General features: G+C 38.3%; 1 protein-coding gene across 1 annotated transcript; it reads right to left on the reverse strand.

Annotated features, from left to right (window-relative positions):
* Window positions 1-16,359: 16,359 nt before the first annotated feature.
* LOC137266007 (homeobox protein zampogna-like) lies at window positions 16,360-18,630 on the reverse strand. Its single transcript, XM_067801507.1, has 2 exons — window positions 18,348-18,630; window positions 16,360-17,186 (listed from the first exon to the last, which is right to left on the reverse strand). Exons 1-2 carry the CDS (start codon window positions 18,628-18,630, stop codon window positions 16,498-16,500), a joined length of 972 nt encoding a protein of 323 aa, XP_067657608.1. The 3' UTR covers window positions 16,360-16,497.
* Window positions 18,631-25,423: the final 6,793 nt, after the last annotated feature.

Raw genomic sequence — 25,423 nt, forward strand, 5'->3', positions numbered from 1 at the left:
GGTCCGATTGGTGGTGGTCATAAATGGAAACGAAAAGTCAATAAAACGGACTTCGGTTGTACCGTAGTCCAATAGTTGGTGGTTCATTCTGGTAACAATGAGTTAGTAAAACTGACTTCAGTCATGGTGTGGTCCGACTCATGATGGTTATTACTAAAACGGACTGCGGTCATACCGCGGTCCGATTGTTGGTGGTCACAACTGGTAACGATGAGTTAGTAAGACGGGCTCAACTATAATATACTTGCCAACATAGGAGACCCAGCAAATGAAAACATAATGAGAGCCACAAAACGAAGAGTACAGGATAAAATTTTACAATTCTCCTGCGATTGTCTTATGACCACAAATACAAAGAACGGAGTCCAAGATGTCTGTATGGCTTCTCGATGGAGATAATCAGTGACGACTTAAAGTCATTTTTGAATGTATTGTTTAAATGGTTTAAGTAATACTGAAATAGTCAGTTGCATGTATGTGTTTGTTTACCGATGTATTTATATATTCTCAAGTGCCACCGTTGGTTGGTTGAGAAATAAACTGTCTGTCTGTCTCTGCAAATGCTTGACTGAAAGGAGAAGCTGCAGGACACATAGGTGTTGGTCAACCTGACTCCCTATCAGATGTGGTGGCCTTTGTGATTGCACTCCATATCTTGACACTATCGCCTCCACACCGGTCATGGTGAAATATGGTTACCACAGCAAAACCTCGTCGCGGCTACGTTACCATCAACGTTTTCTGACCATTAGCCTCGTATCTATAACTATGACCCAGGGGAGGGGACAGCTGAAAGTTACCACTTACACACATTTCAGAAATAAATGCATCCTGCCAACTGCAAACCTGTGACGTGTTTACAGACCCAACTGGCTAACATTATCAGCTATATAAACAAAGACGCCCCAAACGATCGGGAAATATATATGCGACATCTGTGCCGGAATGCGACCATAGCTATTTTTTAAACTATCAATGCACACCACGCATAGAAATTACTGTCATGCTGAAAACAAATAGATTATGTCATTGAACGTTATTGTAACAGTATTTACATCAATTCACTTCAAAAATATATAATTACAGTTTGAAATCTCTTGCAGTATTTTTGCATCTAAAGACAAATATTTATGACAGAACATCCCCATAGCCCTCGGCTCCCTGTCAGTAGGTATCAGATGACTCACGTAACAGAGGCAGTTGAGATTAAAAAGCAACTTTCAATTGAAAGCTTTCCAAGACTCACAGAACCTTTAAATGGCTTTTTTAAACAAGCATTACCATGTTTGAATTTCATGGCGTCTCTTGAAACATTTTCTCCTTGCGAATTACGTATCAATTTGCTATAGAATACAGCTGGTGTTTAGCATTCCGGGACATCGCAATGGCGCCCATCATATTGATTTCAAGATAGGAACTGCCTCAAAGGTCCACAGAACGCTATGTTTGCCTTCTGTTTGGAACATCCCTCATCAAAAGCCATATTGATTTGATTGGCGAATAATAGAGGCAAATACCCTATTCCTGTAGCTCGGGGACTTTTATTGAGTCTGCAAGTCTTCTACTTGACGCAGTGACTTCGTTTTATTTTCGCATATACACGGTTTATTACTCTCAATTAAGCATAAATCTCTGATATTTGCTGGAAGGAACATTGCCTGGTGGCCTGCTTGAACCATGAGACTAATGAGACCGCAGTCCAAGCCTGTCAACTTCGTAGCCATTGCTTGATGTATTGTCCATCTTAAATTACCGACTAATGATCAGCTTTCTGAGTGACACTGGAATACTTGGATGATGAAGAAGAAAAAACATAATAAGCTCTGTTAATTGTGCTGGCTTGCCGGTCTTCGTGATATTGTTCGGTTAGTGGACCTCTCGTTACGACTGTGCCAGGAGCCAGATGTCTAAATAGTGGCGGGGAGACAGTCTGGGATACCTCTGTGGCAGTGCCGTGGATTTGCGCAATGAAACTAAAAGTGTGGATGCATCGCCACGCTGTCAATATTGGTTGTTCCTTAAACGTTTGTAGGTGATATCTACAAATTTAAACAGCTGATCACACGGTACTGTTTGACCAAAACCGATGTCCTACTGAATATTGACTTGTTAATGCGGTAGATAACATCTTGTTTCAAGCGAAACAAAACTGAAATGCCCTGTATCTCGAGTAAAGATTTATATAGTAATCCAAACATGTCTTTAAGTTAGTAGGATAAATATGACTGTAATAATGGACATTCACTGTATTCGGTATATGACACAATGTCCTACAAAGGGAGTACTTGGGGTACTTCTAACTCTGAAATGTTGTATTAAGTGGTATTCATAAAATATTCAGTTCCCATTTCCTGGAAATAGATAGAGTTATCTATGATTACTCCGAATTCTCAAGTGGCCGTCAATCAAAATAAAAATGTTTTAAGACTCTCATGTTCGTGATTAAAGATACACGCAGTCATTCTTTCATGCATTCGGACATGAAGAATAACCATGTTAACAGTCAAAGGGAAACCCGATAAGCGGCACTGTAAAGCAAGATTTGACATTTGAATTGTTACGTTAATTACCTAAATTATTTTTATGGATATTACATGACAAAGAACAAAAGAAAATAGGTAAAAAAGTATCCGTTATAATAAACTACATAAAAATCAATAACGTGGATTTCTTGTCGAATAATTGTCTGTGAAGGAAAAGAAAATCTCCTCCGATATCTTCTATTGCAAGTCGTAAACACGGGAAAAGATTGATTTACAATGGGATCAGTTTTTCTTCCGATGATTCAATCTTACATCGCTTGTGCTTCAAAGAAGATTGAAGCTAGTAAATAATGACGATGCAGAATGTCGAGCGAGAGAGCTGTAATCATCGCAATTAAGGAAATACTAATAAACTCATTAGAAAGGAGCAATCGTATATCCTTCAAGAATTTAGATTGACGCACAATCATTAAGTAGCGCTTAGATTTATGTCTTGGTTATGGACGCTAAATGTAAACCGCTGTTTCTTAATTGGTTCGATTTATGGCACAAGCTTGAGGGGCATTTTCAGATATTTAATATCCTTGCAAACACAGGCCATAACTATAATCGCTTTTGTCAATTAAGAAATATATCATTTTAAATTGTAATAATTCGACAATCGATTTGTGACGTTCCTTTTGTTTTCTAAACAAATGGTAGGTTTTGTATGTGCATTTTGGACAACACCTCTTCAGTTTCTAGTCCTCTGTAAGTGTTGGTTCGAATCACAGATGGGTGTCATATGGCGGACACAACGGTAAGTTCTATCTCATTCACTTTATGGAGAAAGTGCAATCCTCTATATAACATGTGTTACATTTGTGCATCAACATGGTATATTGGCGCATCTAATACGACAATCAAACATGTACAATCTAGTCACTCCAGTTGGAGCGGGATCAGGAGTAATGAACGGGGCAAGCCCCGCTGGCTGCGTACTTAAATAGTTAGGCGTTAATTTGAGCTATAGACATAAGCAATTCAAGGGAGATCGTGTATACCCACTAACACAACACTGCATATCATGAACACTCGCATGACGATAAATAACATTGCTCCATGTCCACGTGCTTATTGTGAACATTGCTGCATATATACTCTGATCATTTCAATGGCTATACTTCTATGATGTAACAGTACTAACTAACATTCCAATGATAATTACTAACATTGTTTCGTGTATACTCACACGACCCTTAGTGTTATATGGCTGGTAAACAATGTCTACAATGTAGAAGTTCATAACCTTGAGCTTTTTACAATAATTGGTCGTCAGGAAAATATTACCGTATTACAGGAAACAGTAGACAATAGCTCAGTGCTTCTGACTTACGTCAATATACTGCTTTGACAGCTCTTCATTAACTCCGCGTGATAATTATGGAAGTGTGCAAAATGTGTTAACACTATATGTGAAAACAAACGCGCAAATTTTTATTTCAAATTTTAGACGTATGTTTAGTAACACAGGTTCCTGTTCACCCGTACACTGATTAACATTAACAAACTGCAATTCATTATGTATGTTCAAATCATAAATAATTGATGCCAATATGCCATGTATATTATATATTAACACGAACATTGGTATCGTTGCTTCATGTACACTTCCATGATGATAATTGACTAGATTTATAACAGTGCCACAAAATTATACAGTCACTGTTTTATGGCCAGTAGTATTATGATTAAAACATCTCTATGTGTGCAATTCATTTAATAACTACGTGTATTAATAATGAATCTGAACACGCATGTCTTCATATACACTCATGGGATCATTATCAATATTTCTTCATGCACACTGATGTGATCATTATCAAAAGTTCTTCATGTACACTCATGTGATCATTATTATAATTTCTTCATGCACATTTATGTGATCATTACCAACATTTTTTCACGTACAATCATGCAATGATTATCAATATTTCTTCAACTGCAATCATCTAATGATTATCAATATTTTATCATGTACAATCATGTAATGATTATCACTATATTATCATGTACAATCATGTAATGATTATCAATATTTTATCATGTACAATCATGTAATGATTATCAATATTTTATCATGTACAATCGTGTAATGATTATCAATATTTTATCATGTACAATCATGTGTTAATGCCATTAACAGTCATGTGAATACCATTATGCCATGTTGAGTAACTCCTTTTAACAGTCTCGTCACCCGACGAATCGGATTCAAAGTTAGACAAAGATACAATGTTTGGAGGGAGTTTAAGCGTCCCCGTCGAACTATTGCTGGACTATTGCTACAGGTTAAAGCCACACTAACAATGTACACTAACACCAAGATAAAAAACAATTCCTAATTAAGTATTGAGCAATAAAGAAGGTCTTCATGATTCATGATCAACAATATTGAATGTATAGCTCTCTCAAACAATAAAACCCATTGTGAACAAAATATATCAAATGCTGAAAAAAGTAGGAGAAACTAGAGAAGATAATAGGTTTATTTATTTATTTATTTATTTATTTATTTATTTATTTATTTATTTATTTATTTATTTATTTATTTATTTATTTAAAAAACAACAACAAACCCTAGAAAATCCTGACACAACAAAGACAAATTCATATTCCTTCTGTTTCGGTAATTAGATATAATTTGTACAGACAAATATAGTAAGTATATATTTTTCTATGTGATGTTCGAGAGATCATCACTTAACTATTCTAAATGTACAAATGTGCCGTAAGTACTGGGCCACCGTAATGAAGTACTCAGGTACCTAGTCGGCCAGAAACTGCTTAGGGATACATAGTGTCAGAAGAGGAGTAAAATCCCCATCACTGACGTCGATCTTAATGGTGTGGTGTGATCATTGAACCCGTCGCCTTATTCACGACCAATGTTGAGAGCAGTTGTTCAGGTATGCTCTCTCACAAAAACGTGATTCCTTACCCAATCAGCTGACTTTCAGAATCCATGCTGACACAATGTATAAGTTTAAAGTTAGTTGATCGACAATCAACATAGACAGACATTTGCATTATTGGCGCTTCAAACCACGTATTGCAACTAGTGCTGCTGCTTCTCTCTCTCTTTGTCTCTCTCTGTCTGTCTCTCTCTTCCTACACAACTTTTACTGCCTCTGTGTTCTATAGATTACAAGAAAATGTAGTAGATAGAGATAACGTGTGGTTCAGCCACTTCTATTGCTGTCACTATTACAATTGTTTGTCACAACACGAAAAAGGTACTTGTTACAAACAGGAAACAAGGCATACGTGTACGCCAACATATTCCAGGCCTAACGTCAGGTCATACAGTATATAGACTGACAGAATAAAAGTATGTAAAAACCCGAAATATACATTCTTAAGTTCGAATATGCATGCAAATTTATATGGAATATGACGTTTGTTTGTATTTTTTGTTTGTCAGTATTGCAGCTATATGGCGGGGTCTTCAAATAACTTAGTCTTTCACCAAACAATCCTGTGATCAACAGCATGAAAATCGCTCTACGCAACTGGGCTATGATAACATGAGTCACGTAGTCAGAGAGCCTGACCACCCGATCCCGTTAGTCGCCGCTTATCACAAGCATGGGTCGCCGAAGACCCGTTCCAGCACGGATTTTCACGGGTAGTAACATATTTAACACTGACAATAAACAATGTGTAAGGTCAGTTAAAATCATTACATTGATATCTGTTCAATCTTAATCACATTTGAAGTCTTGGTATTAATGTACAAAATGTCACAATGTGGCCAATATTGCTGCAATACAATCAGGAAAACGTCTTTAATAATGATCCGCTCAAGCACAGTCATCTGACGGAAATTTAATCATGATGGTTATGAATAATATTTTGAAGTTCAAATATTATTAATATAGTTCATTCCGTTAGAAATATAAATGATATTTATGCTTGGAAACACTGCAGGAAAAAGTAATTAAAGTGACAAATCCACTTTTGGTGAAGGGCTGTTGGATAACTATCCTCGTGAACAATACCAGATGACAGGTAAACCCCGAATATGCCGAGTGGTAATGAAAAAGATGTCCAGGGAGAGAAAAGCATCTATTTATCTACTAAAACTAGCGCTTATTCCTTAGTGTAGAGCCACTCCAATGCAGACACAGCATCAGTAGAATATCTTGAACAGCATAATATTCCATCTTTATCGCATGTTTTACAGCTTAACGTCCATACAGTCGAAACGTGTTTAACAGCATGATAAGATCTTAGGCTCCATGTTTACACTTGTATCACCGTAGGATATTACGTGTTCTACATTCTGTTTTACAGACCTGCCACACAAGGGGAGCGGAAGGGTGGAAAGGTGATTGCAAAACCAAATCAAGTGGAGCTTTCTTGGGAAAAACCAATCTTAACGAACATCCAGTGAACATTCGGGTGAGAACTAATCGTCAAGGATGGGTTCGGTAAGAGCAGTCGCTAAGACATTTTGACGCATGCCATCGTGTGCCATCAGCGTAGCTGGATGCTCATGAGATCAACCACTGGACTGATTCGATCATTTACAGCTGGAATATCACTGAGTGTGGCGTTAAGCCGCCGACAAAATCTAAAGGAGCATGATTAAGAGTGCATATATCGAGTGCATAAGGCCCTTCGGTTCCCTCTCGTTCATTACAGCCCGCAAACTGACCGCATTTTTCACAAAGTACACTTCCTGTACGGGAGGTAACTACCTGGCGCCCACTATGAGAAAGTCTTCACATTTCTAATTGCACAAGATCGAATTATCACATATTCCCTTTGCATGATTGCTATGGATCTATAAATAAATATTTTAAATAATTACATACTATTAAATAGTGAAGTTGACCGTGTCCATAGTTTTTCTGTCCATTCTAATTATTGGCTTACAATGTATTTGCAAAGTTTGACAATAATGCTTGTGTGTCTGTGACAGATATATTGCCGATTTCAAGTTATTTCATAACTTTTGTGTTTTAATTAAAATCTCCAATAAAATATTCACATCAGAATAAATGTTGTTATGCAATAAATGCTTTAATGCTTGTACACAGATGAACAACTTTGAATAACACATTTCATAATGTGTTTTCTTTCAGAATATACACCTATATTACACGTCCTGTGGACTCTTGACTTTAATGCCCAGAGTAAACAATCTTAGAATTATTGTCTCGTAAACAATGTTAACATGAATAAGATGGTGCAGAATTATATGCACTTTGCCGTAGACAATGTTTGAGTTATTAGGATATTACGCAATGATAAGCACTTTGTCGTAAACAATTTTGGAATTCTTAGGATAATACATAGAGGATATTTTGTTAATGTTGTCAAATAACAAAAAAGTCATGTATATTTCACTCATATGAATTATACATGTTATTTGACAACATTAACAAAATATTCTATTTATTATATTTTCATCATTGTTCGTAAATATGATCGAGACATCGAGTAAGTCTGCAAAAGTGATATTCTGCTCAGTGAAATAACATGTTATTCTACTCAGTGAAAATATCATTTTTATTTTCATCTGTACTTACAGTATTTCACTCTTAAAACATATTAAACAACGATACGCACTTCGCCGTAAACAATGTTCGAACTATTAGGATGTTAATATTGGAACAATGCAATATGGAAAATGAACCACTTTGATTGGTAAGTGGCATAGAATGTCAATCATTAGGTTCATGCACAATTTATATTGGCATCCTAGTTGTTACATTTAATTTGTAATTGCACAATATCACCAGCTATGATTTGTGAATTAATTTTTACTATGTCTACAAATAGTGTCAGAGAGTTGTATATTCTTGCTTTTAAAATATGGAAACTGAACCACGTTTTATGCCTATAAGTGGTACAGAATTTCAACCCTTCGTAAACATAAGCTAATCTATAGCATGTCTCACCACGTTCTCGACAATTATCCACGAATGAACTTTGATTGTCATTTATCACATAAAAACAATTGTCATAAATTAGTTTAATTATTAATATTTTTGCCATTCTTGTTTTGACATTATGGATATGGTGAATATTGCTCTTTCTTGTTTATGAAAATACGATAAGATACTTTTCATCAAAGGAAGGAAACAGGTATTCGTTCAACGTCTTGTGCGGTACCTTAAAATTCTAAAAATTGTTTTTTTATACTGCATTGTCTTGCATTATAGTATACGTTTTGAGTTACCTGTCCGTTTCATGTCTCTCCGTCAATAGTGTTTTAACAAGTAATTTAATAGCCCTTGATATGATAATTAATTGTTCTCGTCAAAATATGGCTGAAATATGCCGATGTGACAATATATATCAATTCTCTCACTCACTATTCGTTAGACATAACACTCAAATTTAAGTTGTACATATTAGTTGCCAAACTATGTAGGAGTGGGGGTTACAGCCTTTGTGCCTGTGTGCATAGTAACCAACTTACTACAAAGTGTTCTTTTTGTCGCATTATCGTATGTCATATAATTATGAACACTGGATTTGATAGCGTCAATAGTACATATACGTCCTAACTGATATGAGTCAAATGTTACATTACTCCTTGATCGGTAGTATATGCTCCTCTTGCTTTGCAGTGTAAAGATTTAAGTTTATCCTTTCTAAGAATGTTGTGTTTGATACTGTACTAAACATCTGAAGGCACAGGCAAACGAGAGGAATCATATTAACGAAACAAATTGCATATACACAGAACATATCTACACACACGAGAAATAACAGAGGTAAGTGTACTTTCCACAACCAAACAGATTTTATTATGACTTTGGTCACAAAACATCTAAAAGAGGTGTTTCTTCTGGCAAAAACCCAAAGAAGTGTCAAACATTTTCAGAAATTCATTCACCGGCTAAACCCATGGTCGACCGCAATGAAAAAGAAAACTTCACAGGCAAAATTATAATTTAATTTAGTAATCCGACTTCTGTGAAAATCGTGCAAGGCATCTTCACCAGGAATGGGACCAATTAAATGAGAAAATAGCTGTTGGCAATTCGCACAATCTTTACACGGACCAGGGCGGTTTCGTTTAATTGATAATGGTCGTCGTCTGTTCTAACAAAAGCTTTCGTGAGATGGGTGATGGATTCTGACTATCATATATCCGCTCTGTATGAAGATCACCTATCGGAAAGCCTGCTTCTACTTGGCTATATTAGGCGCCATTCATTTAAACCCTGGTCTGATGATTAGAAGCAAAGGGGAATAACTCCGGAGGCTGATGCCTGCAGAAGAAGATAATTTGTGATTGCTCCAAAAGAATAGCGAAGATTCGCCTGCTCAAACTAATCAAAGACCTTGCAAGATTTGCGCCCGAGGCGAATCGTTCTTGAGTCTATATTGGCGCTCTGTCTTGTCCGCATGGACCGGGAGTGATCGCGGACTTAATTTTCCCTTACAATACCCAATAACACAAGTTTTGATGTTTTTCATTGTTCACGTTAACTATGACAAATGATATCTGTAGATAGCTGGGGGATTGGCGTGTGCACCTTAATGAGTTTCTATGGGTGGTCAACCTCCCGTCTATTGACGATCAGACGAGCGTGTTAACATCAAGGCTCTTATTACGAGTATTAAAATTGACTCCTGGAAAATTGTGGTTATTGTTCCTATCTTTTTTGCGCTTGGAGGTCTCTCGCTTAAATGAATATCAGTATATTGGCTTTTGAAATTGCCTGCAACTATCAAAAAGAAATGAATACAATTGGTTTTTGGCGATGGCAGGGTCTTCCAAGATTAATATGGGCGTCTTTGATGGCAGATTCCTGATCATGTCGACTGATGTATTGTGCTCGTGTCTTTGCACATCCGGTACAAAGGAAGCGCTATTAGGATAATTCCAAACTCCATGTCTTATGTTGGACAGGAGATTTTCTCGAGTGAATCAGATAGATCGCATGCGATGTTTTAATTACGCCCATGTCAGGGCTGTAATTTACCTTGCAATCTTATTTCACAACACGTAGTTCTGTGTTGTGTATTTTCGAGAGATTACCTTTCGATTAGATTAGGTATTCTTGTGCTTATGGTTCAGCACTTAGCGCAATGCAGATAGACGAGGCAGCTTGCTCAATGTCGTCAAAGAAAAATGCCACATGTAAGTAAACGTTCTGAGGTCGTATTGAACTGGCGACACAGTGTCCAGAGACCATTGGAAACTATCATTGAAGCAATTGACACAGAAAAAGTCATGCGTCAAACGTGAACCAAGAGTGAATCCCATGGTGTGACAGAAGAAAAGCTTACTTCCTAAAATAACCTTTGAATAACAATATGCGAGGTATGGAAATACATCTAAATTTACAGACTACTCGTCGACTGGCACTTCATATCTACTTCAACTTTAACACGGGGATTGGTGGATAAAAACACACTCATCTCTCATGCAGAAACGAAAGCAGTTCAGGCTTTTGTTAACTTAATTATAGTGTTTTATCAAGTCATGAGTGCTGTATAATTCCCTTCAAACTGAGGCGTTGTTTTGGGAACAGCCGAACACAGTTCGCAAATTGACCGGTAAATTGTTGGAATGCTCGCCAATAGTCGACGATGCAATCTGCCATAGTGTTTTCTAAAGCACCCGGGGGCGATGCATTGAAAGCAGCGATTAAGGGACAATGGAACAGCAGGGTCGACTTTCGACTTAAGTTTGTGTCTTAAACTCCCCACGTCATTGGCGCCATGTCTACATAGCCTGTGTTGTGGATTTCTATAGCAGCTCCGGGAGGAGAAGAGGGGCTCATCGCAATTAGGAGATAATTTGGAGAGGATCTGCCCAGACTTTACACCGGTGACAGGGTTACTTAAGTACTTCGACTGAGACGTGTGTGTGAATGCTGACAAACCTTTGCGATGGCTCTTTACGTTTGGTGTTTCCGTCGGACTTATGCTGTACAAACCGTTTAATACCCACCTCTCATTAATTACACACCTCAAGGAAGATGTTGATAATCATGTCAAACTGAACGTCTCGCGTCAAACATTTTTTTTAATTATTGGAATTTCAACTTCTTTTGGTGCACCTTTTAAAGCTTCATGTAAACTGATGACCAAACAGGTACTACATACGCGACAGCTATTCCACGGTCTGTTTCGAGTACGATATCCACAGTGTAGGTACACACTAAATGACAGATTGATACTTACCAGGTTTTATGAATAACACATGCATTTAGAGGATTGTATGTATTTGCCGGGGTTTCCTGAACACAACAACGAGGTGCTATCTGGCACTTCATGAAACCCTCTGGGTGCGTACGTCATGAGTTCAGTTTTTTAACTTGAGAGCAGTTTACAACTTGTATTGGCAACAATCTTCCAGACCAGAATGATCACACACAGCAGAGTTGGTAAAACCTATAAACTCAGGGGACAAAACGGTGTAAATACATCTAAAATACAAGGGCAGTGTCTGGAGCGGTCCTGTCTGTTGTAGTTGAAAGTTATTTTCCGGTTTTCTCTTTTTCAAGAGAGTTTCGTGACTAAAGGAAAGTGTAAAGTAGTAGTAAGGAAATGTTTCAATGAAAATTCAAATTTTCGACATGAAGATAATACGCACTTAATGCCAAGAGATACATCAACACAAACGATATTCTGCACATATGACATTCCAAATTATAATTCCAATAACAAGGATGATTTGATGGATGTAAAACGACTTTTATGTTATAATCACACCGGTATAATTATAGTATATTGTTATGCTATGAAGCAGAAGAAAAGATTATTTGAAATGCTTTCTTTACCTGTGATTAAATGAGCTTTTTACATTAAAGATATAGGAGAATTTGCCATAGCGTCCAGTTTGAAGGAAATATCATGATAAAGATTATATTACCCCGTAAATTAATGCCAAGTCTAATCTTGGTTGCTATATTTTTTTCTTAATTATCAAATGTAGCATTCAAACAACGAAAAAATCATGTTTGAGTGATCAATTTAAAAAGGTAAATCTTTCAAGTATAAACAAACTTTTGAAATATTGCCTCAAAACTCATTACACCAAAGACGAAATGAAGAGTGAGTTTTGAGCAGAATAACACTCCGGGATGCTAATGGGCATTATTACTTCAACTGATGACAAATAAAGAAAGGTTTACAAGCGCATGGTTTTAGGTTACTGACTGGGTGAAGGAGTTGACATGTCACATCAGGGCTGACAGGCGTATTGATCGCTTCAACGTAAGAGCCGAATCACCACCATTAGGGAAGATCAGCCCTCAAACAATTAGTTCCCATGAAAGACCAAGAAACGTCAATTGAGGCAAACCTTAGTTAAACGACGTTCTTATGCGAGCACTTGAGAAACCAAGCTAGGAAACGGGTGACTAATTTGAGAACAAATTCGCGATTTCTGACCTATGGTGAGCCTTAGGGAACATAATCCGTACGTCACGAGCCCGTTAGCTTCGACAGGCCGCCGTAGGTTAGATTTGAAGAGGAGCCAGAACTCGCGAACGCGCGTGGCTGTCAGTCTTCAAAAGTCAACCATGTCTTTATAAGCCCAATGTTCTTCTTCCCCGACTTTTAATAGTGTCCCTGTTAAGGCTTCAGCAAGATCTTGGCTAATCACCACCCAGTAATGAACGATCGTATGAAATCGTCTTTGAGAATACGATTCGCTTCACTATAATGAGGCCAATAGTGACGACTGCTTTCCCCTTCGTATATCGCCCTCTCCGGGGAAAAGAGAGCTTTATGGAGCAGCTAAAAGCCCTAAATGGAAGATAAATTGGCCTGCACGTATCGACTATCACCCAGCAATTAGCTTGAACAGGCACTGTCGCTGACTCGAAGTTTAAAAGACAGCAAATCCAGGACGGATGGCTTGAGCCTTTGCGAATGACAAGGAGCCCGTAAAATCTGAGCTTGATGTCATCTCCTCGTATCTTGAGGGAAGGGTCTAGCGGACAAATTCGATTACAACCTAATGACGTTTTCATTACAGTAATTGTGTTTATTCGCAGGCCCTCTCACTGAGCGCGAGGCGCATCATTTTGCTGTGGGCACCGAAGACCTACAAGGGCTTCATCAATGGCATCCGACTCCCATACTTTCTAATGATTAGGAAGGTGTCGGGCTCAATAAGTCCAAATAGCAGGGCTTTTCTTGCGTTTAGAGCTAGCCCCGGGGCAAGCGATGCCTCTCTGTTTACTAAATACGCTTTCGCTGTGGGGTGCTACCGTTTTCACGCTAAAGTAATCCCAATCTAAAGATTAGATTCCTCATAAAACAAATTACTTGTGCAATAGAAAAACAGAATTTGTCGTTTGTAAATATAACGGTTTGCATACAGCAAAGGCTACACAAACACGATTTACCACTAACCCAAATACATCATCGACCAGGAAAGAACTGAAGGATTTGTTGTGAGGAGCATTTAGACAACAAACCCAACGTCAGATTTTCTATGAATGAATTTTTCAAACATGGACAACAAGAGATACTTTTGCTGGCACTTTGCTTACATCAAAGTAAATGGTCTTAACAAGTGATCTATTAATGATAAAGCACCATGCCTAAAGTGTATCCTTGTAACAAATAGCCATACATTTTCATCGATATCAATAGCCCAAAGCATTGCATTTTCTCTTCGAGTTTGTTAATTTCGGTTTCGCGTTTCTAAAATGTATATCATTGGTGGTATCCAGATCAAATATAGCATCTCTGCTCCAAGCATAACCTTAACGCGTCATACAGTGTGAAGTGTACACTTCAACAAGCTGACATCATACAGTGCCAAGCATACATCTCAACAAACTGACGTCATACAGTGTGAACCATACACCTCAACAAGCTGATGTCATACAGTGTGAAGCATACACCTCAACAAGCTGACGTCATACAGAATGAGGCATACATCTTAACAAACTGACGTCATACAGTGTGAAGCATACACCTCAACAAGCTGATGTCATACAGTGCCAAGCATACATCTCAACAAACTGGCGCCATACAGTGTGAAGCATACACCTCAACAAACTGACGTCACACAGTGTGAAGCATACATCTCAACAAGCTGACGTCATACAGTATGAAGCACACAATTCAGCGAACTGATGTCATACAGTATGAAACATACAACTCAGCAAACTGACGTCATGCAGCGTGAAGCATACACCTCAACAAGCTGACGTGATATAGAGTGAAGCACACACTTCAGCATTCTGACGTCATACAGGATGAGACATACAACTCAACAGACGGACCTGATACAGTGTGAAGCATACAACTCAACACACCAACGTCATACAGTGAGAAGCACACAATTCAGCAAACTGACGTCATATAGTGTGAAACATATACCTAAACAAATTGACGTCATGCAGTGTGAAGCATACACCTCAACAAGCTGACGTCATGCAGCGTGAAGCACAAAACTTTAAAAACTGATCTGATGTTATAGAGCATGAATCATAAAGTGATGTCCATACAGTGTGAAGCATATAGTTAAACAATATGACGTCGCACAATATGAACCATAAACCTGAAGAAACCAACGCCATACAGTGTAAAACATACACTTCAAGAAACCAACGTCATACAGTGTGAAGCATGGAACTCAACAGACTGTCGTCCTACAGTGTGAAGATTACACCTAAACAAACTGACGTCATACAGACTGAAGCACACAATTCAGCAAACTGACGTCATACAGTATGAAACATACAACTCAACAAGCTGACATCATACAGTGTTAAGAATACACCTCAACAAACTGACGTCATACAGACTGAAGGATACAACACAGGAATGTGACGTCATACAGTCTGAAGCGTACACCTCAACAAACTGGCTTCATATAGTGTGAAGCATACAACTTAAAAAACTGATCTGATGTTATGGAGCGTGAAGCATAAAGAGTGACGTCATACAGAATGAAGCATACAACTCAGCAAACTGACGTTATACAGTGTGAAGCGTACAAACCTCTAAACTGACGTCGCGCAGAATAATGTATGCACTAAACAAACTGACGCCACATAGAGAGAAACATAAGTTCTACACACATTATTACACACATACTGGGTGAGGCATACGCTCCAATAACTCCATACACATACAGTAGAATACTTTTAAAACGAACATGGATATAACGAACTGACGGCTATAGAGAACTGTTCTAAAAGTTCCGAATTAACCTTTGTATATTATCATGTAAAAAAGTAGTGAATAACGAATTCTCCATAACGTACTAATGGCTATAGCGAACTGATTTGTAATTGCCGCCAGTCCCAGGTAACACTAATTAACGGTGTGAATAACGAACTGAGAGAACTCAATCAGTGTCACTGCCAGTTAGCAATGTTCACCCTGAAATCCTCGGCAGGCCCGTGTCGAAACTGACGACATCGTAAAGGCCGTTTCCGATCAGCGCGACGGAATATCCCGAGTTCATTCGGAATGCGATGGTGACGTCACGAACATTGATAATGGGTGAGGCATATGTCATACAAGTTGAAGCATGCATTCTTGACATTGACGTCATGCAGTGTGAAGCTTATATTCAAACCACTGACATTAATAACGTGGCGTTTACAGCCCAAACACTGACGTTATGGTGAAGCTTAAACTACACCGACGTCATACAGGATGAGGAAAACACTCAACACACTGACGTTATACAGGATGAGGCATACACTCGAAACGCACAGGTGATACACGATGAAGCTTACATTCAACACACTGACGTTAACAAGATAAATCATATTCTCACCACAATGGATTTATATTGTGTAGTGCACACACTAAACATCTTAACGTGACGATGCATACGCTCACAGCATTACTCTCAGATGTCATTATACTGAAAACACACATCACAATATGTTCTTAAGGCTTTATTGATCACGGTATTTATAACATGAAAATTTATTTTCAAATCGATTGTCACACATAAATTCCATATACATATGTACACTTTATGATCCATAAACCAATAGGCCACTGACACAGAAAGTTGCAACTATATGTCCGTATTGGGTTTGCTCACTGTGTATGGGTAAGGATGGAAACGTCGCGCGAAGTATAGGGATTCTGTCAGATTTTGGACACCAAGCTGCTTCGTCCCATCCTCATCTATATCGGGTGAGCTTGGTCTGTGCAGATCCCTGTAGAACAGATTAGGAACCCTCAGCAGGCGGGAAGGAACATGTCCCATGTTAGCATTTTCAAGTTCTGTAGTAATCTGTCTTTTCCATTTGTTTCTGCGATTTTGGAACCAGATTTTCACTTGAGTTTCAGTCAAATTTAAGGAAGCTGCCAAACCCGCTCTCTCGGAACTGGATAGATACCTTTTCATGTCAAACGTTGATTCAAGTTGAAAAACCTGTGTTCTGGAAAATACCGTTCGAGTTTTCTTCTTTCGCTGTTTATCTGAGTCCCCACAACCGTCTATCGAAGATTTGCAACCATCATCTTGACTGGACGTGAGATTGTCTTCTTCATCTTCACAAACGACATCTGACTGTTCGACACCAGCTCTTGGTGAATATTCGGCTGCAGCCGTAGATGTGGATGATATTACAGGTGGTGTTGGTGACGTTTCAGGGGCAGAAGGTGGTGTTAGTTTAGTTTCTTTGTCTCTGTTGTCTCTGTACTCATGGTACCTTTCCAGTGCCCTTCCATAGATCAACTGGTGCTCAATGTCTCCATCTAAGACCAATCATTACAAAAACAGAATTTAGACGTATGATAACATTAAGATATGTTAACTAAGCAGATTATTTTGAGATGAAGCACATAATTTTCTACGAACTGTTTTTGACACAATGTCGGACATAAAGGGTTCGAGAGTCATTTTTTATGTATTCTGTGATCCATGTCCCAGGAAGTCCCTTGATTACACACACACATACACACACATACACATACATACATACATACATACATACATACATACATACATACATACATACATACATACACACACACACACACACACACACACACACACACACACACACACACACACACATACATACATACATACATACATACATCGTTTGTATATTCCTTTAGACTTTCATTTAGCAAATACAAATGGTCATCTATGACAATGCGAACAGACACTTTGGTAATTATTGCAATTGTCAAAGGTTTATGAGTACACGCATGCAGTTACTATGATAAAAACAAAATTAATTATACTCGAAATGAGTACTCCAGTAGTGTCTGGCAAACAATGGCGTTAATTCTATCAAAACACACTTTTCATCTTCTGCTATGGATCCTGTAATATTTAGTATTTGTAAACTTTCAATAACAGTTTCATTTGTAATTGCAATGTACATTAGCATTCGTCACTGAAAACTGCCCAGGCCTGAATTATTATTTTATGCAGTGATAAATACATTTTGTAATATGCATATGAATAATTATTATCACCACAAGAAAATAGTGATTATTAAATAAGCATTTTGCCCCAGTAGAAAAAAAAAATCTTATCACACCAGCACCTTGCTCACGAGTGTAAGATTATCATATACTGTAGTAGACGCTGTGATCGATATCAACAGCGTATTTTGTGATATTTCACAATGCATAAAAATCAATAAAACTATCGCATCAAGTAGCAAATATGTCAATAAATGAATTACGGCGTGTATGATGAAATACATTTTTTTTCTATATTCCAATGTTTTTGGTTCATGAGTACAAGTAAAGTTGGGTGTGTTATTCCCTGGGATGAGGATTACATATATCATCTGCTACAAAAACACAACACGATGGAACAAATGTTTACTTAACGTCATCACTGGGTGAAATGAATATCCAAGCAAGACCAGCACGATGAGAATGTTATATAATACTCACAGTGAAGCTGCTGCCGTGTTTGTGAGAGCTGATACCACGCCTGTAGTTGGCCTAGGAGGGTGGGGTTAGGCAGTGTCCGGTTGACTTGCCCCCCGAGGGTTAACAACTGGACGTCTGGTGTGACCAGTGGTAGAAAGCCCAAATAGGCCCTCCGCAAGACTTCCGGGTCTCGGGTGTTCCACAGCGGCTTGAGCACTTCTGGTGGCTCACACGATTCTGTGGATAGAATACTGTCTATAGAAAATGTCTTTTTTCCCCTATTTGATCCATCCGTGTCAGACATTCTTAGCTGAAGTCCTCAATGTGCTGGCGATATTTCTCAAATATCACATCTAACATAAACCAAGATATGCGTTTCACTTGTAGTCGTCAGCGAACAGATCAAAGACAATGTCAAAGCGGATGAGGACAAGCGCTATGTAAGTAAGGTCGTGATCGGACACACCTGTATGATGCTTCTAATGAAATGGACATGAAATTGAAGATGGCTGTTTATGAAGGTATGAGAAGACGCAGGTACGAATGCTCATTGTTAGAGTCACAGGTAATTTCAAAAACCATTAATAATCAAATTGCGCCTCACATGATGCCACGCCCATATGATATGGCATTTCTAAGGTACTCTTTGAGACAAATTATGATTGGTCGCCTTTGGCAGTGGCTTTGTAAACCTTTAGTGCTGCGAAATGGACACGCATTAAGAGTGTCGCGTTTAGGATATGTAATTGACTCTTCTCGTTAATGCCAATGCTCGTGTTGCTCCTGCATAAAGACTTCGTGAGTGTGAAAAATGAGATTTGACATAAGTGGTAATTATATTATTCAGAAATGTCAGAAATAGGAATCTATCAAATTGTAAATTACAACGATCCTATTTGAAATTGGCATTAGGAACATTGATTTAACAGACATTTTCATCTATTCAATACAAGGGGGATACTTATCTTCCTGACATTGCATGACTTAAATGATTTGTAAACGGTGATTAAAAGGACCGCAGATGTGGAAGAAAGTTACAACTGAATGACAAAACATTCGAAATATCTATTCACACGCACATCCTCCGTGTGATATTCTTTCTTAAGCTAAGATGTATCATTGTGGCATTCACACTTAAACAAAATGAATATTGTTTACTGCATCTTCTGGTGTAGAATAGCAAGCATGTGAGCGATGTAGTTTCGTTCACTAATGACGTCACTACTTGGCTATTACTGAATGAACGAGCTGATTAGCGTTACTGTACGAAATCACATTATAAAGTAATGAGGATTCTCGTTACGTACCATTCTTACAAATCAATCTTGCTTTAATTTATTGCCTTTTCTGTGAATGATGAATGTAACACCTTACATTCATGTGAAGATAATGGACCTTTCAGACTGGGAAACTTTAAAAATACTGTAATGAAACTCGAAAACGTTGATGACCTAATAACATTAGGACCAGTGGACATAATTTAACGATTAATCTTACAGATAAATATAAATTATTATCCAGGTTGAGATGTGAGCTTAAAACAGGCAACTGGGATAAAGTACAAGTGAGGTTTGAGAACAACTTGACAAAGGAAAACCATCTCTCTCTCTCTATCTCTCTCTCTCACTCCTCTCTCTCTCTCTCTCCAACTGTAACCGGTTTCACACTGTTAATGCGATCATCATGAGTATACTGTTTATATATGGTGTAAAGTATGAACCAGTTCACAGAAATTCTGCAGTTTGCTAGCTCGTTAAACTGAATCAGTTCACTATATCCTACGGGAAGTTAAAGTGTCGTGAGATGTACGGTAGAGGTACCACCAAACACTGACAAATGTAAATACACAGATCACCATTACTAACAGATACATGTGCATTCAAGTATGTGTGAATCTCTGACGTATGGCTGTGTGATTACCATACCAATTTTAATGTATCAAAGACAATCTTTGTAATATTATTTTGTTACCAATCGATATGTTAAGTTGCAGAAGGAAAATGTGTGTGATTTTATGAAGCATTTGATGATGGTGAATGCCAGTAACTGCGCGTGGTGACTGACGCTCAGCATTGTCCGTGACTGTTGGGCGTGGCTTCTAACACTCCCTGTTATCCATGAATGTAGTCGTGGTTACTAACACTCCATGTTACCCATGACAAATGGGCGTGACTTCTAACACTCCGTGTTATCCGTGAATGTAGGCGAGGTTACTCACACTCAGTGTTATCCATGACAGCGGGCGTAGTTACTCAAATTCCGTGTTGTCCATAACAGTGGGCGTGGTTATTCACACTCAGTGTCGTCCATGAAAGTGGGCACTGTTACCAACGCTACGTGTTGTCCATGACAGTGGATGTAATTTTTTATGCTGTGTCGTGCATGACAGTGGGCACTGTTACTTAGACTTTGTGTTGTCCATGTCAGTAGACGCTGTCATTAACACTCTGTGTTGTCCATGACAGTAGATGTTGTCATTCACACTCTGTGTTGTCCATGACAGTAGACGTTGTCATTAACACTCTGTGTTGTCCATGACAGCTGAGGCTGTCATTAAAACTCTGTGTTGTCCATGACATTAGACGTTGTCATTAACACTCTGTGTTGTCCATGACAGTAGACGTTGTCATTCACACTCTGTGTTGTGCATGACAGCTGAGGTTGTCATTAAAACTCTGTGTTGTCCATGACATTAGACGTTGCCATCAACACTCTGTGTTTTCCATGGCATTAGACGTTGTCATTAACACTCTGTTGTCCATGACTGTAGACGTTGTCATTAGCATTCTGTGTTGTGTAGACACTGTTACTGACACTTTGTGTTGTCCCTGAAAGTAGGCGTTTTTCGGATTTTCTGTGTATGCCGTGACAGTTACTGTTGCTACTTACGCGCCGTGATCTCTACTGCATGAAACGCTGATAGTAACCCTCCAAGTTGTTATTACTAGTACAATGTGTTGTCCATAAAAGCGGGAGTTGTTACTGACGCCCTGTGCTGTTCATGACAGTATAGTATGCGTTCTCACTCAAACTGGACGGTGGGGTAGTCTAGTGGCAAAGGCCTTCGTTAGTCACTCCCGGTTTCGTGTGGAAACCGTGATATTGTTGGTATCCTGCAAAGCGCTACAAAAACATAAGTTCACTTACTCTTACTTGACTACGTGTTGTCCCTGGGCGTGGGTGTTGCTACTAACACAGTGGACATTATTGACATCTACTGTTGTTCTAGACAGTGGGCGTTGTTACTGACTCCCTGTGCTGTTCATGAGACACTTGGCGTTGTACTGACTCGCCATGTTGCTAACATTACGTGTTGTCTATGACACTTGTCGCTGTTACTGATGCTGTGTGTTGTCAGTGACATTCTTGTTACTGACGCTCTGTACTGTCCATGACAGCGGGCGTTGTTACTAACTCTCCCTGTTGTAATGTCCATGACAGTGGCCGTTGTTACTAACTCTCCCTGTTGTAATGTATATGACAGTGGGCGTTGTTAATAAGTCTCCGTGTTGTAATGTCCGTGACAATGGGCATTGTTAGTAACTCTCTGAGTTTTTGTTGTCGATTGATAGTGACGATTGTTACTGGCGCTGAAACAGCCCCCAAGCAACCATATGCCTGAAACGTTACTCAAAACTTCCGTGTTACTTGAATGGTATCTGCAGGTCACATATTTCTAATTACGCATATGCATCGGTATACCTGTACCCATACATGCCTTTGTGCAGGCATTAGGACCATAGAGGTTCATATTTAATAGATACTGGAAGATGTTACACATGGAACCTTTTCTTTTGACTAAACATAGTTTTAAATCAAATGAAAAAAAAAACCATTTCCAACAAATAAGACAAATACACTGATATCTTTTGGTTTACTTTACGTCACGAATGTTTGTACAAATAGTAAGATACTGCATGCACAGGAGGAAAGCTACTTACATAGGGTAGATTTATTTACCGAACGTGTTTTAGAAAAAATGACTTAACAAGTAATAGTAAGCATAATTCACCTTTTATTCAAATCTGCGGGGAGCATTGTGACTTTGAATGTTCTCTCCAATTTCATTGAAATACATAAAAAAAATGTTTCTCATGCTTTAACGTTTCACCTGTTACCATTTGACATCATAAATTTCCCCCTGAGTAAAGAATAATCTGTATAATCTCGCTGATAGCGCGCTAACCACCACTGCCCGATAGAAAAATATCCCAAATATCTGACTGATCTGACACTCATGTCTGACATAGCCACATAAACGCTGTAGAATCAGACGTGACCTGTGGAAGTCATATGTGCAACGACAATAATGTTTCAACAATTCAACCAAACTAGCGATAGTTCTACAACACTGCACAAGTGCACACATAACGAAGACACATTGAGTACAGTAGTTGCCTCTCGCATAGATTTCCTTCCACAATTCTACATGGCGATAAAGTCAACCACTCGTCCATAAAACCCCAGATTCGGGAGATTATTGTCTGATACAATTTGATAAGAATATTAATTTCTTCGGTTTCATGGGGGTGTATTTTGAAACAGAATGATTGGAAAAGGGAAATAGTTATGTTCTTATGCGCCTATAAAAGATACAGATATAAGGAATTTTAATTGTTGAAAGTTTAACATATGATCAAATAGTTGTGCATATCCATCATGCCTTTTATAGTTTTATATAAATTTATAAATTTCTAGCGCTAATTATTACCCCGTGCACAATCAAATCTCTCTCTCTCTCTCTCTCTCTCTCTATATATATATATATATATATATATATATATATATATACGCAAATAGGAGTGCATAATGGTATGATATATCATCGCAGTTTCTGCATTAAGATAATGCCGCGACTAAACAAGATATGGATTCATTCCAGACTGACCAACTTGTCACGATAAGAGATAAATGAGAATTATGAACCGCATAAATCATCCTATCTTCTTTTTGTCAGTTCTAGTTGTAAGATACGGCTTCCCCAGTTTGAGAAAGAAATTAGCCTGGGAGACAACATAGCGCAGTCTTCAGAAGGAGGGATCGGGGTTTTTGACAGTCTTCAATCAGGACGCTAATCCGGCATCGCGCCCACATGGAATTAAAGATATGATTACGGCTAATTATTCGTGAAACACTGATGCCATAGAAGTGAAGCCCGTAGACAGAATTAAGTCCTTATACACAACTTAATGCCCAAATAAAGAGCTAATGGACCCATCATTAGGCAAGGAAACAAATCGGGACTAGTTTAAGTGATGGCCGCGAGCGTGCAACACTACTTCCGATCAGTGCAGTGAGAGTAATAGTGGCGCGCAGTTCCTTTCAACATGGCCGCGGGTTGAAAGATTGGTGAACACAAGCCCGTATCAGACTCTCGATGCCACAGGGTAAAGATGACTCTGTTAAAGACTCGTTGTATATTATATATCCGTGTTTCGCTTTGTTTATCAGCGGCGTTAAGGTGATGAGGGGAGGGATCACTATACCGTTTCTTTAAGAGCGCTCGCGATTTAATCTACAAGCCATTATTGACTGCGGAGAAGAAAATGGGTTTGAATAATGTGACTAATGGGCCATTCGAACAATAGAGGGAAATAATCAGCTGCATGTGGTGAGAGTAGACAAACACAAGAACAAAAGTGGGCACTGGATGGATGTCATTGAGCAGCCTGTTAGATGTCATGTGGTGATAGAGATCGCAAGACTACAATACGTGGGCCCTGTTATAAGCTACTCTTGATTAAGAGGACTGTGTCCTTAATCAAATCGATACAATACAACACAAATTTCCATGGGCAGTGAGGGGGCATGGCATGACTCCTTAACATGGGGTAATTGATAATTGTAGTATTAATTTGTCAAATCGAATCTAGTTTCACAAATGATGAAGACAATTTCTAATATACACACAGTAATCAAATGCCCACGAATTGGTAATTGTAGGTTGGACAAGAAAGCGGGTAACATAATGGGGCTTACTCAACTCGGTGCATGATAGGGTGGTTTCCTATATCTCTTTCTTTTCTCAATCAGTTACTAAACAAACCCTCGTTATTAATTCTTCTCTGATATAATCCAAGTGACGCATGTCACTATAAAGCGGACATAAGTCGAGTGTAGACAGTAAATAATGGACACGGCAAACGAACAACTGAACGTAAACAGGACAGTAGATGCCGTTGTTAACTTACCAGCAAGAAAATCACAATATCATTCCAGTTACGACTTTACGGTGGATTAACTATTCTAGTATGTTAAAGGAACTGATGGATTGGTGACACAATTCTGTCAACATACTTGCTAGCAGCACTTGAAATTGATTATATGCTTTTAGAAATTAATTTACTTATCTGGCGCAAACGTAAAGAAAGATCACGTTTAGCTTAAGGAAACTCGACAGTACTTCTCGAAGAAACTTCTCATAATCATTCGTTCCATAACTCCTTTTTACGAGAAAACGACACATAGATATTGTGAATATTCCTATATTCGAATTCTGCTGGATTGTGAATAGGGGATATGTCATTCAACGCTTGATTGACTCATAAGGGATTAGTAAATATATGCAAGGGATTTTCCGAAATAAATATTAATGAGTGCTGTACTATGTCACCGTTTGATTCAATGTAGAACGTCTGTTGTACATATTTCGTTTGCGAAAGTAAATATTACGAATTGTCGGAAAAGGTCAAAGAATCACCTTACCCAGGAACAATTTCCCTGTGCATTGATTTATTCTCCCGGGATTCAAATATGATTAGAAAAAAGTAATTGTATCTTTTTCGAATAGAGATGATATATGATTTGTCAATAATCTCCCTACTTGTGCGTAAACTAAAGACGACTCCTCGCTCATAATCATTAATTTACCATAGAGCAAAGCAGTTCAAAAAGAACAACAATCAATGTAATTTATGAAATGACAACGGACACGCCTTGTTATAAAGTGAATGTACCCATGTTTTTACACCGTAATTATCAAAATGGCAACAATGGCTCGGCGACCTGAAAGTAAAAGCACATTATAAATCAATAATTAATCTTGTTTAATTATTGAACTTGATGTCTGTACTTATGCTTCATCACTGATACAGGAT

The sequence above is a fragment of the Haliotis asinina genome, chromosome 15, assembly GCF_037392515.1.
Source record: "Haliotis asinina isolate JCU_RB_2024 chromosome 15, JCU_Hal_asi_v2, whole genome shotgun sequence".
Classification (NCBI taxonomy): Eukaryota; Metazoa; Mollusca; class Gastropoda; order Lepetellida; family Haliotidae; genus Haliotis; species Haliotis asinina.

Excerpts from the sequence above, each read along its gene's own strand:
- LOC137266007 (XM_067801507.1), bottom strand. The coding sequence starts at position 18,630 with ATGTCTGACACGGATGGATCAAATAGGGGAAAAAAGACATTTTCTATA. Across the intron at positions 17,187-18,347 it reads AACACGGCAGCAGCTTCACT|ATGGAGACATTGAGCACCAG; the intron begins GTGAGTATTATA and ends GATTGGTCTTAG.